The sequence below is a fragment of the Cibotium barometz genome, chromosome 45 (assembly GCF_041138505.1).
Source record: "Cibotium barometz isolate CiBa-2024 chromosome 45, ASM4113850v1, whole genome shotgun sequence".
NCBI classification, from domain to species: Eukaryota; Viridiplantae; Streptophyta; class Polypodiopsida; order Cyatheales; family Cibotiaceae; genus Cibotium; species Cibotium barometz.
The window spans coordinates 31,756,846-31,772,959 of record NC_141090.1 but is presented as its reverse complement, the minus strand read 5'-3'; the positions used below and the strand labels follow the sequence as shown (position 1 = coordinate 31,772,959).

The window sequence follows — 16,114 nt, the reverse complement described above, 5'->3', positions numbered from 1 at the left end:
GAGTCGTTTTTCTGGGAGATAATCATGCATGCAGTATTGTTGGCATTGGAGATGTTAGGCTTGTGTTTGCTGATGGTACTCAGCTCATGCTCCATAATGTCAGGCATGTACCGGAAGTCAAGAAAAATCTGATTTCCACTGGTATGTTGGATGATGAGGGATTTGTGACCAGCTTTGGTCATGGTTGTTGGAAGGTCACCAAAGGTGCCCTGGTTATTGCCAGAGGGCCCAAGGTAGACACAATGTATACCCTTCATGCCAAAGTGTGTAATCATACTGATATTCATGCCACCGAGTTGCCGAATATTTCAATGTGGCATAGCCGGTTGGGACATATGAGCATAAGTGGAATGGAGCAATTGGCTCGTCTTGGCTATTTACCGTCTCTTAAATTTTCTGATCTTAAGTTTTGTGAGCATTGCATATATGGTAGACAATTACAGTGCCCTCATAAGAGGAGAATAGGACATAAGGATGCTCAGCTTGAGCTTGTACATACAGATGTGTGTGAGATGCCTAGTCCATCACTTGGAGGTGCACGGTATTTTGTCTCCTTTATTGATGATTCCACACGTAAGGTGTGGGTGTACCCTCTTCGGTTGAAGAGCGATGTCTTTACAGTGTTTCAGAAATGGCTTGCTTTGGTTGAGAACCAGACAGGCAAAACACTGAAGGCTTTGCGGTCAGATAATGGTGGGGAGTATATGTCTAAAGCATTCAATGACTTTTGTGATGCTAGAGGTATTCAAAGGGAACTCCCTGCTCCTTACAGTCCACTGCAAAATGGCACTGCAGAGCGCATGAATAGAACCATACAGGAAAAGGTCCGCTCTATGATGTCACATGTTGCTTTATCTTATGGATTTTGGGCTGAAGCTGTTAAGACAGCAGTACACCTCATAAATAGGTCACCGAATAAGAGACTGGATGGCGGAGTGCCAGAAGAGCTTTGGACAGGAAAACCTCCGTCCTATAAGCACTTAAGGGTCTTTGGTTGCACTGCGTACGTGCACATACGCAGAGAAGAACGAACCAAGTTAGATCCTAAGTCTCTAAAATGCATATTTCTTGGATATGGTGACAAAGGTGAGATGGGTTACCGCCTATGGGATCCAGTAAATAAGAAGCTTATACGCAGCAATGATGTCTTGTTTGACGAGTCATGCATGTTTAAGGCATACAGTAAGTCTTCTGATGCTTCAGACATTGATGTTGATGACTTGGAACACCCTGTACAATTCAGGCAGCCTGCTAATCAGCCACTACAGCAGCGTAATCAGCCTTTAAATGATGCTGCAGCAGGTCAAAATAATCAGCCAGCAGTGGCAGAAGATGTCCTACAGGACATGCCACCTTTGGAAGATCTCCCAGGCATTATTTTGCCACCAGATTTGATGGAACAGCCACCTGTTTTAGGTGACCAGCAGGCTGGACAGCAAGACCCATGGGTCCGTAGGTCCACACGACAAAGGAGGCAGCCAGCCCGATTTGTTCCAGGAGCAGATTTTATAATGCTTACAGACTGTGGAGAGCCTTCCTGTTATAAGGAGGCAGTGCAAATGCATGATAAGAGGCTATGGGAACTAGCCATGAAGTCCGAAATGGACAGTCTCCATAAAAATGGCACTTGGGAATTGGTGCAGCTGCCAAAGGGCATGAAGACATTGCCATGCAAGTGGGTATACAGACTAAAAGTCACACCTGGAGCTAGACCACGGTATAAAGCCAGATTAGTTGCCAAGGGTTTTAAGCAGGAATACGGTGTAGACTTTGATGAAATCTTTTCTCCCGTGGTCAAGATGACCACACTCAGGACTGTACTTGCTTTGGTTGCATGTGAGGATTTGGAATTATGCCAAATGGATGTGAAAACGGCTTTCCTTCACGGTGATCTTCATGAGGAGATCTACATGCAGCAGCCAGAGGGTTTTGCAGTCAAGGGCAAGGAGTCACTTGTATGCAAGTTGAAAAAGAGCCTTTATGGGCTGAAACAGGCACCAAGAGAATGGTATAAGAAATTTGATACCTTCATGAGGTCCCAAGGTTTCAGGAGAAGTGATACTGATCACTGCTTGTACACAAAGAAAGCTGCAAATGGCAGCTTAATCATTCTCATTTTATATGTGGATGATATGCTTATTGCCGGTAAGGCTCGTAAGGAGCTTGATGATCTAAAAGGGAGATTGCATGAGGCCTTTGATATGAAGGACCTTGGTGATGCAAATCACATACTGGGCATGCGGATACGGAGAGACAGGGGACAGCGTCTGTTGTATTTGTCTCAGACAGAATATATTGGCAAAGTGTTGCAAAGGTTTCACATGGAGGGGGGGAAGACTCTTAGTTCTCCATTGCCTCCATATGTGAAACTCAGTGCAATGGACAGCCCACAGTCAGATGCTGACAGGGCTGAGATGGCCAAGATTCCGTATGCTTCAGCTTGTGGCAGTCTCATGTATGCTATGGTTGCTACCAGGCCTGATATTGCGTTTGCAGTGGGAGTGGTTAGCAGGTATATGGCAAATCCAGGCAAGAAGCATTGGGATGCAGTGAAAGGTATTATGAGATACCTGAAGGGCACACAGGAGTTGTGCATATGCTTTGGCAAGCAGGATGCAAAAGTGCATGGTTATGTTGATTCAGATTATGCTGGTCATCCAGATAACCGGAAGTCTACTACCGGTTATGTTTATACATTCACAGGAGGTGCAGTGTCGTGGGTATCAAGGATGCAGCAGTGCATAGCCTTGTCCACCACAGAAGCTGAATATATTGCAGCCACAGAGGCATGCAAGGAAGCCTTATGGCTATCTCGGCTAGTGGGAGACTTGGGCATTACAGGAGATATCCCATTGTTGCATTGTGACAGTCAGAGTGCTATTCAGTTGGCACACAATCCTGTCTTTCATGCAAAGACGAAGCACATAGATGTAAAGTATCACTTCATCAGGGAGGTGATAGATGATAAGCTGATTCAGCTTGTCAAGATTCATACGGATGACAATCCAGCAGATCTGTTGACAAAAGGCTTGCCTACAGAGCGGTTTGCACACTGCCGATGTTTGATGGGTATAGGATGAGCCTTACTGGGCCATGTACTCCATTGTGTATATGCTGTATTTTTTCTCTTTTTTATACTTGAGGGCACATTGCCTTTAAGTGGGAGGTTGTTGGGGTAAAGGCACTAATGCCACCCTGGTACAGTTAGTGCACTTAAGTACAGTTAGTACTTTTTTATTGCTACGTACACTAAGTACGGTGTACTTAGTGTTGTAACCTTATCCATTAATATAAAAGGTTGACTGTGTGCTTGGGGAGGTACACACATACTCATTATCCCCAAACTCTTGACTTCTCTCCACTGTGTGTGTCGGTGTGCTCCTCCTCTCTCACTCTCACTCTCACTCTAGCTCCTGTATCTCTGCGAAGGCCCGCCTTTTGCGGCGAGTAAGTCTCCTCATCTCTCTCCTCGACTCTTGCTCTGTGATGGCTCCCAAGGCTCTCTGTATGCGGAGCCGTGAGTATAGGGCTCTGCACTCGTCATCATACCATCTGTTCTGGGGCATAGTCCCAGGTCTCGCAGGCTCTCCTGAGTGTACACGATGTGGGAAGCTCTGTAATGCAGCCGTGTGTAGGAGTGATGCGAGCTGGGCTGTAATGGTATCCATAGATGCCAGAGGATCCATGAGTAGGAGCCCATCCTCTACTCTGCCAGTGTATATGTCTGCCATGTCATGTGTGAAGTAGATGGTAGTGTGTGGCGTCGATATGTGGGGGGCTGGTGATACTGGTGATCCGGCTAGTGAAAATGCCAAGTATGTATGATCTGCCCCAATAGGACGAGGTGGAATGGAGAATGAGGTGACAAGCTGTGATGCCTCCAAAGACCCCATAATGTAGTCTACCACTGTGCCTCCGGTCCGTGTATGACCCCCATGTGGGAAGCATGTCAGCCCTCCTGATCCCGGCCACTGTAGCATCCCGTTATAAATAACGAGACGATGCCTGGCTCCCAACTCTAGTAAGTGGTCCCCATAATGTCCTCTGTCTGGTCCAGTGTCCTCTGATGCCCGACTAGCCCCTATCTCCTCTAGATCCACAGGGTGGAGGATCTCCATGTCATCATAGTCATACACCTCACACTGTCTGCTCTGTGTGTGGGCATTGAAGTCGCCCGTAAGAAATACTTCCCCTAGTGTAGAATAATGCATAATCTCCTCTGACAGACAAGTGTATGGCGAGGCTCCTGTCTCCTCCTCCTGTGGCATGTCCTCTGTAATGACATAGGAGGATCCTGACGGAGAAAAGTAACATAGAGCTATGTATATAACCCTGTCCTGTGAGAGCTGTAAGTTGATCCACATGTATCTGGCCTCTGGATCCTGTGCTACCACTCTCAGTCTCCCTTGTAGCTCCCGTCTGAATAGGACTGCTACTCCCCCCGACCCTCTCGAGGTACCCTGGCGTGTGGTCCTCCTGTATGCTGACTCCCACTGGAATCCCTCTACTCGAGGTAGCCCTCTCTCTGGGCTCTGATGTGTCTCTGTCAGAAGTATGATGTCTCTCCCCACCATAACATGCTCCAGTCGTCCAGGCTGCACCCATAGTGAACCATTATAGTTCCATACTGCTATGTGTACCTCTGTCAGTGGCCTGGTCTGTGTCCCATAGAGAGAGAGAGAGAGAGAGAGAGAGAGAGCTAGTTAAGGTTCCCATTTTGTTGTTAAACTGGAATAGCATAGATTTTTTTCATATTTCAATCACCAGAGAACCGTGTTTAGGCATGCTGTAGGCATTGAGAACTGAAATGATAAAAGTGGAAGGTGAAGTGTTTTCCAAAGCGTTTGGGTTTTCCCTTTTTAAATGCTTTATTTTGCATTGATGACACAGGCGTCCAAAAAACATATCCCTGCAAAAAGTAGCAGCAGCAGTGGGAGCAGTTTGTTCAACCGGCTCAACGGTAGCAGCAACCAGTTTTATAGGAGTGGTAACAGCAAATTAAATGCAGCAAGAAAGCCAGCTGCAAGGACCTCTGATTTTGGCAATGTGTCACAAACTGCATTAATTGCTGCATCGTTTGGTGGCAAAGATGGTGTATGTGGTGAGACAGTACCTGACAAATTGGTTTCAGAACTTCAAGCTTGCAAATCCTCAAGCATGTCGCTATTCACAGTGGATGACAGAGTAGTACAAAAGGATCACTACTTTCTTGATGCAGACACTCTTCTATTTGAAAGAATCAGGTTCAGATGCAGAGTTGAAAATGGTGAGCTTCTCTTGTGCCAAGGTTTGTTTCTCATGTGATATATTTATTACCTCGCAACCTCCAAGGTAGCTTGCAACTCTTGGTTGCCTCTACAAGTCTTGGAGAAGATTTGATCAAATGGACTCTTGAGCTTGCTATGATGCTTATGGCTTGCTTTTCTTTTTGGGTTGCCTTGTAAAAGGCAGTCCTGATGTTACTTAATCTTGTTCAAATCGTTTTCAGAGTATTTATTTTGATATGTATGGAGGTGAAACTCTTGCAAAAATGTCTAGGTCTTTGTGCGGGCATGCCACAAACTGTGATTCATGTAATTGTTGCCATCAAACTGGTTTGCATCATTTACGATGTGAGATTGGGTGATGGAGTAGATGATTGGAGTTGAAGAGGATATGTAGGATAAGCTCTATAGAGGGGTGCAGGAGACCAATTTTTGGTTCTATTCACATTTAGTTTTCCTCCCGCCTAAAGGGAAGAGATTTGCATCCCTCCCTCCATCAAGGAGGATCTGCATTCACGACACGACTGAATTAGAGGCCTTGATTGAGTCTCTCTCTCTCTCTCTCTCTCTCTCTTTTATTAATAATATGCGTAATTGTTATTATTGTAGTTACTTATTGCATGTCCATGATTTGAAGCTTTGGAAGTGGACTCTGGTTTTCTTGAAGCTTGGTGAACTCTCAATTGGTCTGGAAATTTCATATAATGAGTGTTGAAAATATAATATGGTCAAATGATATTTGTATCATAATAATACTAGTTCAAGTCGTTTTATCCACATGGAGATTTGTTTAACAAGGATTCAAGGCAAAAGGATTTGAGCGATGGGGATTTATCACTCTTATTTACCTCATATAAGCACAAAAGGAGCTAATAGTTAAAGGGTTAGGACCGTAAAAGGATTTTTTTTTTTAAAAGTTGGGTGTTAGGAAGCGGGCTTAGTACCCATGGGACCCCCCTTATCCCACAAAGCAGGGGCAAGCTTCAATCGGTACACAAGGGTAAGGCATCAATCGGGGTAGCCAGCAGGGTTCGAACCCATGACCTGGGTTTTGGCAGCGAAACACCTTAACAACTGAGCTACAGCCCGATGATAGGACCGTAAAAGGATTGACACTCACTCCTTTGGGAACAGTCAAAGTGGAGACATTAGAACAAGAGGAACTACAAGAAATTGAATGGAAGCTACTTAACATTCTTAATACTCAATGTTGTAAGTCAAACAAGAAGAAGTAGAAGTGGGTTCATTAAAATACACATGAACATAACTCTATATTCATAATGGAAATTAATTGTATAAGCATTCATTATAAATATTTTCTTGTATAGATCAAGGGTGAGCATTACTCAGTGTGTATGAAATGTTTGTTTGATTATTGAAGGTTTATAGTTAGTGGTTATCAGTAAATTTTCAAGTATTGGTGTACATGTGAAGAGTGATGATGCACTATTATGCTTTTCAAGAGTACGCTAAAAGAATTTGGCAACGTTGTTACCACCTTAAAAAATCCACCAAACTCTAGTCTTAGTGGTTAGCGGCATTGAGAGCTCACTTATTAGAGAGAGGATGAATGAGTCAAATGTGAAACATCATCAACAATAGATAGTACATTTTTAAAAGAAGAAATGAAACGAATATAATGAAAACACACTTATTGTGAAGGACTTGAACAAGAAAAGAAAAGAACAAAGTGTGAAAGGTGGAAACTCCAATGCATCTTCTCAAGGAGGAGTTGAATGTGTGTATAAAACTCCACTTCTTAGTGTAACTAAGTTGTAGGGCAAGTACTGGGAGGATACTAGAGTACAAGATCAACAAATATGATCTTGAATAGCTTAAGGGGAGCATTACTCACAAATTGCATGTTTGAAAGGTTTATTGATTAAACATTTATAGGAAATGGTTATTGTTAATTGTCAGATTGAGGAGATCACTTACAAAGTGCATGTTTAAAAGGTTTTTTTATTAAATTTTTTTTAGGAAATGGTTATTAATTGTTAGATTGAGGGGAGCATTACTTATCATAAAGTGCTTGTTTGAAAGGTTTGTTAAATTAAAGGTGTATAGTCAATGGCTATTGATAAATTGTTAAAAGGGAGGCACATTCATTTAGAGGTAGATACTATTACGGAGAAGAAATTGGAGAGGTTCTAGGTGATAAAATTGACGGTATAATTCAGAAGGAAGGTGTGGCTGAAGATGCTCATTTGAGGAGTTATTGAAAAGTTTTACTCCCTTGGTCATTGTATTTGCACTAAAAACCCATGAATATTGTTTGATTATATTTCGCTTGATTTTTTCTTGGTGTATATTTTTTTAAAAACATGGATTATGTGTTTGCATTTGATCTAGTCTTTGATCCTCCCTAGTTTCAAAATATTGAGTGCATTGACTAGATGATTTTCTACAACCTACAACTTACAACCTACAGGCAACAGGCTCCTGTTCTCTTAGTGAGCTGTTGCTTTGTACCGAGGTAGTTGCCAAATTCTTATAGTTGTGGTAGGATTTCTTTGGTAAAAAACCATGTAGTTGAAAAACCAGCTAGCTGGTCTAGGAATATTACCAGCACATCCAACATGTTTTTTGGCTAGAAAACCTACAAGCTAGCTCATCAGGACTAAGGTCATCTTGTAAGCTCCTTCTACCTCTTGCTTACATTTACATGCTCTGTTAGAGAGTGGCTCCATATCTTTAGGTACTCCACATTAAGATTAACACATATGCCTATTGTATCATGCCATTTGGCTTGAACACAATGCCCCACAAGCACCTTCCCATGCGTGACACCGTCGTAATCGCCACCATAGCACAAGAGGGGCAAGAGTTCATGGTCACCACCCAACCATAGAGGAATGTGGATAAGAATCTATATTGCGGGCTTATATAGTGTCTTGCCTGCCCACACTATTGCGGTCGCCCACGGTCTTTCGGCCTGGGCTCCCTGAACCCCGTACACACTTGCCACATGTGTTCTGGCATGTGGACTCCATGTCTGGTCGAGCTCCGTTGTCGCTACGGGCAACTCACGCATGTTGTTTTACAGGCTACGTGACATTATCCCCCCCCCCCCTTTCAAAGAGTTTTCATCTGCGAAAACAAACTGGGAAAAGTTGTTGGTGGTAAGCATATACACTTGTTCTCAGTTGAGACCGTCAACCTATCCTTCAACTTAACAATTTCTCATCGGTACACAATACACCTCGTGTTCCGATCTTTGAACCTTAGAAATCTCCTTGGTTCATGTGGAAGTGCGGTAACTCCAAGGAATCAACTATAACTTTAAGACAAACTACGTTATCTTGGTGATACATTGTTTTCACATGCCATTGACATGAAAAACTGTGTGTACTTGACAGCTCTCTGGCAACTCAAGTTTGTAGACTACGTTACCAACCATTTGTATACTACACTACTAAATATTTGTAGACTACGCTACCATGCTATGCTATCGACTTGTTGACTCTTCTCTTTGCATAGCTCTACGGCCATAGGAGATCTAGACTAGAGTCCATAAAACAACGTAAATGGAGAAAATCTAGTCACGAACAACAAAAAATAGATTTCAAATGTTAGAGGTACTCCTCTCCACTAGATTATTCATCTATGCACAAGCATATGCTCTAGAACCTCGTTGGGTTTTCAGTTTGGCCACCATCAATCTACGGATGGTTGATTTCAAAGATGACTATCACACTTTCTATCTCTATCCAACACTATATCTGCAGGCAGGCCATATAGTTTGTAGAGATGTTTGATATTAAAGAGTCTAGCGAGCTCAGATGTTTTCATATCTTTTAGTTGGAAGAAAACTTGTCAACCTATTTGCTCTTCCCTTTCAAGAAGGATTTTCGCTCGCGAAAATGGTTCAAAAAATTGTAAACAAGTGTTTGTGTGTAGACCATATGGTCATCTACGCCTATAACTTCCCTAAGTACTACGACAAGGAAAGCAAGACACACAGCACATACTTTCCTTAAGTACTATGACCAAGGAAACACGAAACACTTGGTTTCATTTAAAACATCAAACTACAGCTGCGACTTGCAATTGTGAAAGATGTCAATAAAACACAAATTGCTACTAAGGCATCAAATAACATCATGCCTTTAGTATATGTCAGAAGTTCTCAAATCCTCAAGAACTTTCTAATAAATGTGCTCCGACATTCAAGGAATTCCTTTATGTGTCCTACGACATCAAAGATGTTTTTCTCTTGTAGTTAGAAACCACATGGACTTTAATTCAACAAATTTGCGCAATTGTTACAAGTTTTTAGCACATTGTTCTATAATGTGGTAAAGTTCAATTGACCACATAGTTTAAGGAAAGCTACACTTTCCTCTCTCCAAAAGTTCTTGCATTTTTCCAAGAATCGTTAATATATCTTGCAACGAAGATGATTTCCACATACACAACATTTATGTGATGTATAGTGTCTACACACTACTAGAAAATCAAGAATTACGTGCACAATGAGAGTACCACGCCCAACCCATGAGTAGATGCATGTCTATCCACATGTCTACCCCTATACAACCGCTTTGGTTGCTTGGGCATACATGTTTATGTCTCTACGAACGTGTTTATGGGCTATCTATGGTCCCATCCAAAATCTAATAGCACTATCTAGACACACCTCTACAAGTGTGGTCTCACTGGAAACCTCTACTATGTGAAATAATATCGTAAACCATTTCAAATATGGGAAATGATTTACTATCAAGCAATAAATGAGAGATTTTTTCGCTTATTTAGTTTGTATATACATATGCTACGATATGTGGATTAGGTATGCCTCCAACACACCTTACACTGATAGACAAACAAAATCAATCTCTATACTTTTAGACTACCTTGACATGAATTACACAACATCCAATTTGTGTTCAAATATGGGAAATGATTTACTATCAAGCAATAAATGAGAGATTTTTTCGCTTATTTAGTTTGTATATACATATGCTACGATATGTGGATTAGGTATGCCTCCAACACACCTTACACTGATAGACAAACAAAATCAATCTCTATACTTTTAGACTACCTTGACATGAATTACACAACATCCAATTTGTGTTCAATACCATTATGAAGTCTGGCGTATAACAAATCTTTGTTGCCTCCCCATGATAGTGGTAATGCACTATCTACATGTATAGGTGGCAATATACTACCCAACTGGAACCGATGACGAAAAAAATTAATGGGTCCATGTACGCACTTTATTAACATATTACAAAACACAAATGTGTATATTATTATTCCTAGCAAAGTAAAGAGGAACAACACTCACTTTACCCTGTCTATCAAAACACTAATTTTTTTTCCTTGATTTGGTTAACTTCGTACTCCTCTAAGAGTAACTCTGTACCCATGAATATACTCTTTTAAAGTTGGGATATTTACAGAGCAATCTTTAACAAGATGCTCGAGCCACTTACTGCAAAATGGAATTTCTAGATTGACTCAAAACCTTTGGCACTACAGCACAAAGTATGGGCCATTCTAGCACCCAATTGTTGTTGATTTAAAGACATTTACTCAACAATTATGTCAATATCTACACTCTACAGTTAACATCGAACCACGAGTCCTACTAGGTCGTGATAGTAGCCTTAGACTTCAACTTTTCAGTGTGAAAATAAATAGCAAAGTCCCTAAAGAAGTTAATCAAAACTTTATAGTACCACCTCATAGCCATCTACCATGTCTGTGCATAGTGTGAAAACAATTTCACGCATACTCAACTACACACTGAACACTCTTACCAATTCGGTTTAGGACCAAATTGACACAAGGTCGAGCGGGCATGAAGGGTCCACTCCTGATGAGTGCTCCATCTCAGTACATAACCCAAGAGATTTGTCAAATCACTTCGGATCAAGGTTCACTTCTTCTTGTAGAAACCTCGGCTAATCTCTCCGGATTAGTACTCCTTTCTAATGAGGAAGGCGATGATTAATGGAAAGTGCACGTGCATACAACAATACCATGCCAAAGGATAAAAAATAATCAAGATAATTGCTAGGCATTCCGTACTAGCATTAAGATCAAGATTTACGTAATCACTCCGGATTAAAGTCAAATGTAGTGTGGTTTGTCTCTAATCTCTCTCTCCGGATTAGCTTCAAACCTTGAGTTTACTTCTAAACCATCGTGTTCAGTCCGTAAAACTTTAATGAGGTAGTAACCCCATCACGTGTACTGGTAATGATCCACTCATTTCCCAGTGCTTTGCAACTGGTAGGTTCTACAAGGACATGAACTTTGCAACCCTAGATAGCCTAAGTAAAATAAAAATTTACTTTCCTTACATGAAAGTCATTCCATACTTCCATGATTTGTACAGTAGTAGCCAAACATGTGATAAAAAATGAACACCATTTTTGGATACAGGTGAGATTACAGTCCCTGAATGTTGTAGGGCATCCCCCACATATCACAACCATCCAACTATACTAGTCTCCCTGCTCACCAATGGTTCTATAGCATTCTTAAACTAAAAACCACTCTGTCAGCACTAGTATTTAATCATGGCTATGCTTCACAGAGCTTCTCCAAACTCTGTCGTTGAATTTCTTCCCAACAGAAGGCTGCTATAAGTGAGTCTCAAACTCAATCTTATCTAAACACTTAATCACTATGAAACAAGTTTATAACCAATCAAAGGTCAACCTCTGTGTACCAGCCGTGGTGTCCTATACCACCAAGACCACAATGACCTTCATGAACATTTTATGTCCCATACCATCAAATGAGCATGAAGCTCACGGGACACACAAGCAGACTCTTTTCCTCTCCTTGTGAAACAAAATCTCAAGCATATGGATGTCTACGCACTCGAGTGTTTGCACTAGATAAACCATGCATAATCGATTCCAAAGTTCAACATGGCTATAATTTTAAGAACTATATCAAGTTCCATAGCTCAGATACTCAATCTAGAGTATTTATGAGAATTATAATCAATAATGTCCCAAAGGCCCATTACATAAATTGCTAATCAAGGCAGTCTCTGAAGTAACAAGGGAAGGTCTAAAGACTAACCACAAGGTAGCTTTTAGAGCAAGACCTCTCGAGCAAGAGCTCTCAAAGACATTCCCATCCTATCAAACAAAAGGAGAAATGACATCCTCCAAAGGTGGGTAGAGTAGCTCTGTACTCTATTACAAGCCGCGTTGAACAATTAGACCGTTAGCATCATGAACATCTAGGTTTTGATAAACTCTGAATTGAAAGATCACTACGGTTCCACTCTAAGATTATTACAAATCTAAGAATAATTGATCTCTATAGACCATGCATGAACGCTTGCATCTCTGTGTGTGGATTAAGCATAATATACTTTGGTTATGAAGTAGCACAACACTGCTTTAGTACATCCTCATCCAAGAGATCGTCTCATGAATCTAGGACCATATGAGCAACATTCACTAAGCCTCAACGGGCTAGGCTATAACATCACGACCCAAAAATGCAAGACAAAAATGGGCAATGGATTGATTTGCATTATCCCAATAATGGAAACTAACGTTCATGTATGCCCACACAAAGTGGGTGGGTTGTTACAACTTCTACATCTTATAAAAACAAAGATTTTATGATGGGTAGCATGTAGCTCTATAGGAAGAGCAATGGCAACTGCGAAGCCATAATGTCCACCCAAATGTGCCAACTATTGTTGTGGATGGGCTATGTCACCCATAAACTATTCCTAGACTATGCTGGAATATGATCTCTCTCTCATATCTTTTAGGCTCTCCCCCATATGTGACCATGCACACACAATGTTTGAGATGTTAGTAGTGTGACTACGCACACATTAATTGGACAATGTCAAAGCTAGAGTGACATGCGACCGCACACCAAAATGTCATATACAAGTACAAAGAATTCTTCCAAATACTTAACCATGCACTACGAGCATGAACAACTTGTACATTGAATGTTGTCATTAATAACTGGTGCTTGGAGTCCTTCCCAAGACCATGTGAAAAGCATAAAAGACCGTGCCGGTCTAGGTGTTTGCCATCATGGGAACACACACTTGTGAAAAATACTTTTACAATTACAACACCACCTGCTATTTTTAAAACCTTTGGAATTATCTTCCACGTTGGGTGCTGTCGAGGTTTTGAGTTAATTGTTGATGAATTGGGACATAGGGTTGTGTCATGATCAAAGGTTTTGCAATATATGTAGTACAAAAAAACAAGTGCCTTATATGCACAATGGGGATTGGGATGGTTGTAGTGATTGAACTGAACACAAGGCATTTCGCTCATCACTTGTTGTTGGAAGCATTAAGGATGTTTGGTTTTAAAGGATCTCATCCTGTCTTAGAGATGTGGGTTGTGAGCTTTTAAGCAAGGCTGCATAGAATTCAGGGAATAACAACTCCGAGATCAATTTTTTCGTTAGTCATTGCTTCACTTAGTTTAGATGAGAAACATCTGGTATCATGATCATCTTTCATCATGTTGTCATCTAACCATATTGCTTCTTTACAACATTGATCGAATGTTTTCGAGTTGGATACAATGATCACGTTGTGTAAGCTGTTATTCTTTAAGCCCATCATCATGAAACATCTCTTTAATTGAGCATCATTTAGTTTCTCCCATGGCTCACATCGTGAGTCCAAGAGATTTATCCGAAGGATAAAATCCCGAATTGTTTCGTTCTGTTTTCGCTCAATTGAATAGAGTTCTGTCGCTGCACTCCACCGATTACCTTGTCTTTAAAAGCTGTGGATAAAGGCTTTTTTCAAGGTCCTGGAGTTTGTCTTGATCGTCGGCTTCAATGTGATGAACCATCGACTAGACTTTCCCACTAAGCATAGGTTCAACACATTTACCTTGGTGGGACAGTTTGGATTTCCAAAGGCTTCACATCTCTATTTGAACATTTGAATGAATTGAATAGAATCAGTTGTTCCATCATATTTTCACATGATTTTTGAAATCTGTACGGCCATGTTTTTGTACAAGTAACTGAGACCGTGTGTGAGTGCTCTTGTGGGTAGGGACTCACTTAGTCCTTGGGCAACCCCCCTTCCTAGATTAGTGAATATATCTAAGGTGTGGGTATCTAGGGGTTGCAAAGGGTTGGTACCTATAGGATTTGTGGGAATGTTAGGTAAAGGACCAACGCCCCCAGTGGGATTGAAGTGTCAGGGGAGCAAAACCCGATAACACATTACTTGTCGGCATGGCCAATGGTATTGGGAGGAGCATTTGGGGCATTGATCTCAATGACTCGAAGATGTCAGCCATTGGGTTTAGTGAGGGTGTTGGTCCACGTAGTCCCTCTATCATTGCCATGTCTGACGTTACCAGTTGCTCCTTAATGAGCAAGCACACTCTTTTTTTGTGCTTTTTAGGATTTATGATAGCCTGTTATAGCCTTAGGAGGCCTGGCATACCCTTCGTTGGGTCAAACGAGTGTCCGTTTGCTCAAATGATCTTAGATGCTACACACGTGAATGACCTCTTAGAGATATTTTTCTGGAAAAAGTGCATGATGGTAGCATCCTAGATGGAAGAAGAGGAGGTCTCAAAATCTATTTTCCATCACTATCTGAAGATAAATTATTTTCCAGGAAGTTTTTTCCTATTTCGCAGCTCGTTTTTGAAGGTGTTCCAAAAGGAATTTGAAAAAACTCTGTATGAGAGAGTTGTAGTATTTTTGAAGTACTACAACTTTGTCTCTCTGAGTTTTTATAATTTTGTCATTTAGACCCTCAAAAATTGGCTCGGATATGGTTCGCAATTGTTTTTGCGTTGTTTTGGGTGATTTTTAGTGCTTTTAGGACCGTTTTTTAACCTCGATTTTCGGGTTGAATTTTGAGGCTGTTGATCGAAGGCTAAAACGATGGATTTTTCCCTCGGACCCTTGAGACCAATTTTGAAGAGCTCAATACCGACTTTTTGATGAGCACTAGAGCGCGTTCAACGGATTCACGGTTTAGGAGATACGAGCCTCCAAACAGGACTATTTTTTTTAATCGATGGACCCCCTCACAACGTGAAACAACTGGGCGCAGTTCACGTCGTGAAATGGACTCCACAAAAAGAAATAAATTTGATTATTATTATTATTATTATTATTTTTTGGCGCGGGGGCTGTTTCACACTGTGAGACACTTAAGGGTTTCATGCCATGAACCCTTAAGGTGTGAAATAGACTTCACAGATTTTATCAAATTTGATTTTTTTTTTGGGCACGAGGACTGTTTCACGCCGTGAGACGCTTAAGGGTTTCATGCCGTGAACCCTTTTTAAGGCTTGAAACGGACTTCACAAATTTTATCAAATTTGTTTGTTTGTTTTTTTTTCCATGCGTGAGGCCCCTGTGCCTGCTGATGAGTATGCTATAGCCACCTTGCTTAAAGCAATGCCTATCGAATACAACAACATTGTCACTATGCTCAAAGAGAAGGAACCAATTCCTCTCTTGGAGAATGAAATCAAGTCTATTTTCATTATGAATGACTCACTTTTCTTTCCCCCTTAAATTTTTAACAAAGTATTCTATAGGACCATTACGGGCACCTGTCCAAGCTGTAGATTTGGACACCATTGCTTCATATCTTGAATGTATGACCTTTTGGTGTATCTACCTTGACTCCTTGATATAAGATAATGGTAGTAGCTCTTGTTAACCCTAAGAATGGGTTAACAAAAATTAGTTGGTTGAATTGAAGATTGGTAAGCTAATTAGATCTTGCCTATTGATTTGGATGTAGGATCTTGGTAGAATATTTGATGAGTATTTGATTCACTTCCTATTTGTGGGCTTGTCATTCAAGTGAATTTTTCACAAGTGTGAAAATCAAAACATTTTCA

General features: G+C 41.0%; 1 protein-coding gene across 3 annotated transcripts in view; it reads left to right on the top strand.

Annotated features, from left to right (window-relative positions):
• LOC147612647 (uncharacterized) overlaps positions 1-5,603 on the top strand; it is a 38,413-nt gene extending 32,810 nt beyond the window's left edge. For all 3 annotated transcript variants that reach the window (XM_086783225.1, XM_086783223.1, XM_086783224.1), the window contains one exon: positions 4,891-5,603. In XM_086783225.1, the coding sequence (XP_086639351.1) occupies positions 4,891-5,304 (414 nt within the window). In that variant the 3' untranslated portion in view covers positions 5,305-5,603. The remainder of the gene's footprint in view (positions 1-4,890) is intronic.
• The last annotated feature ends 10,511 nt before the right edge of the window (positions 5,604-16,114 follow it).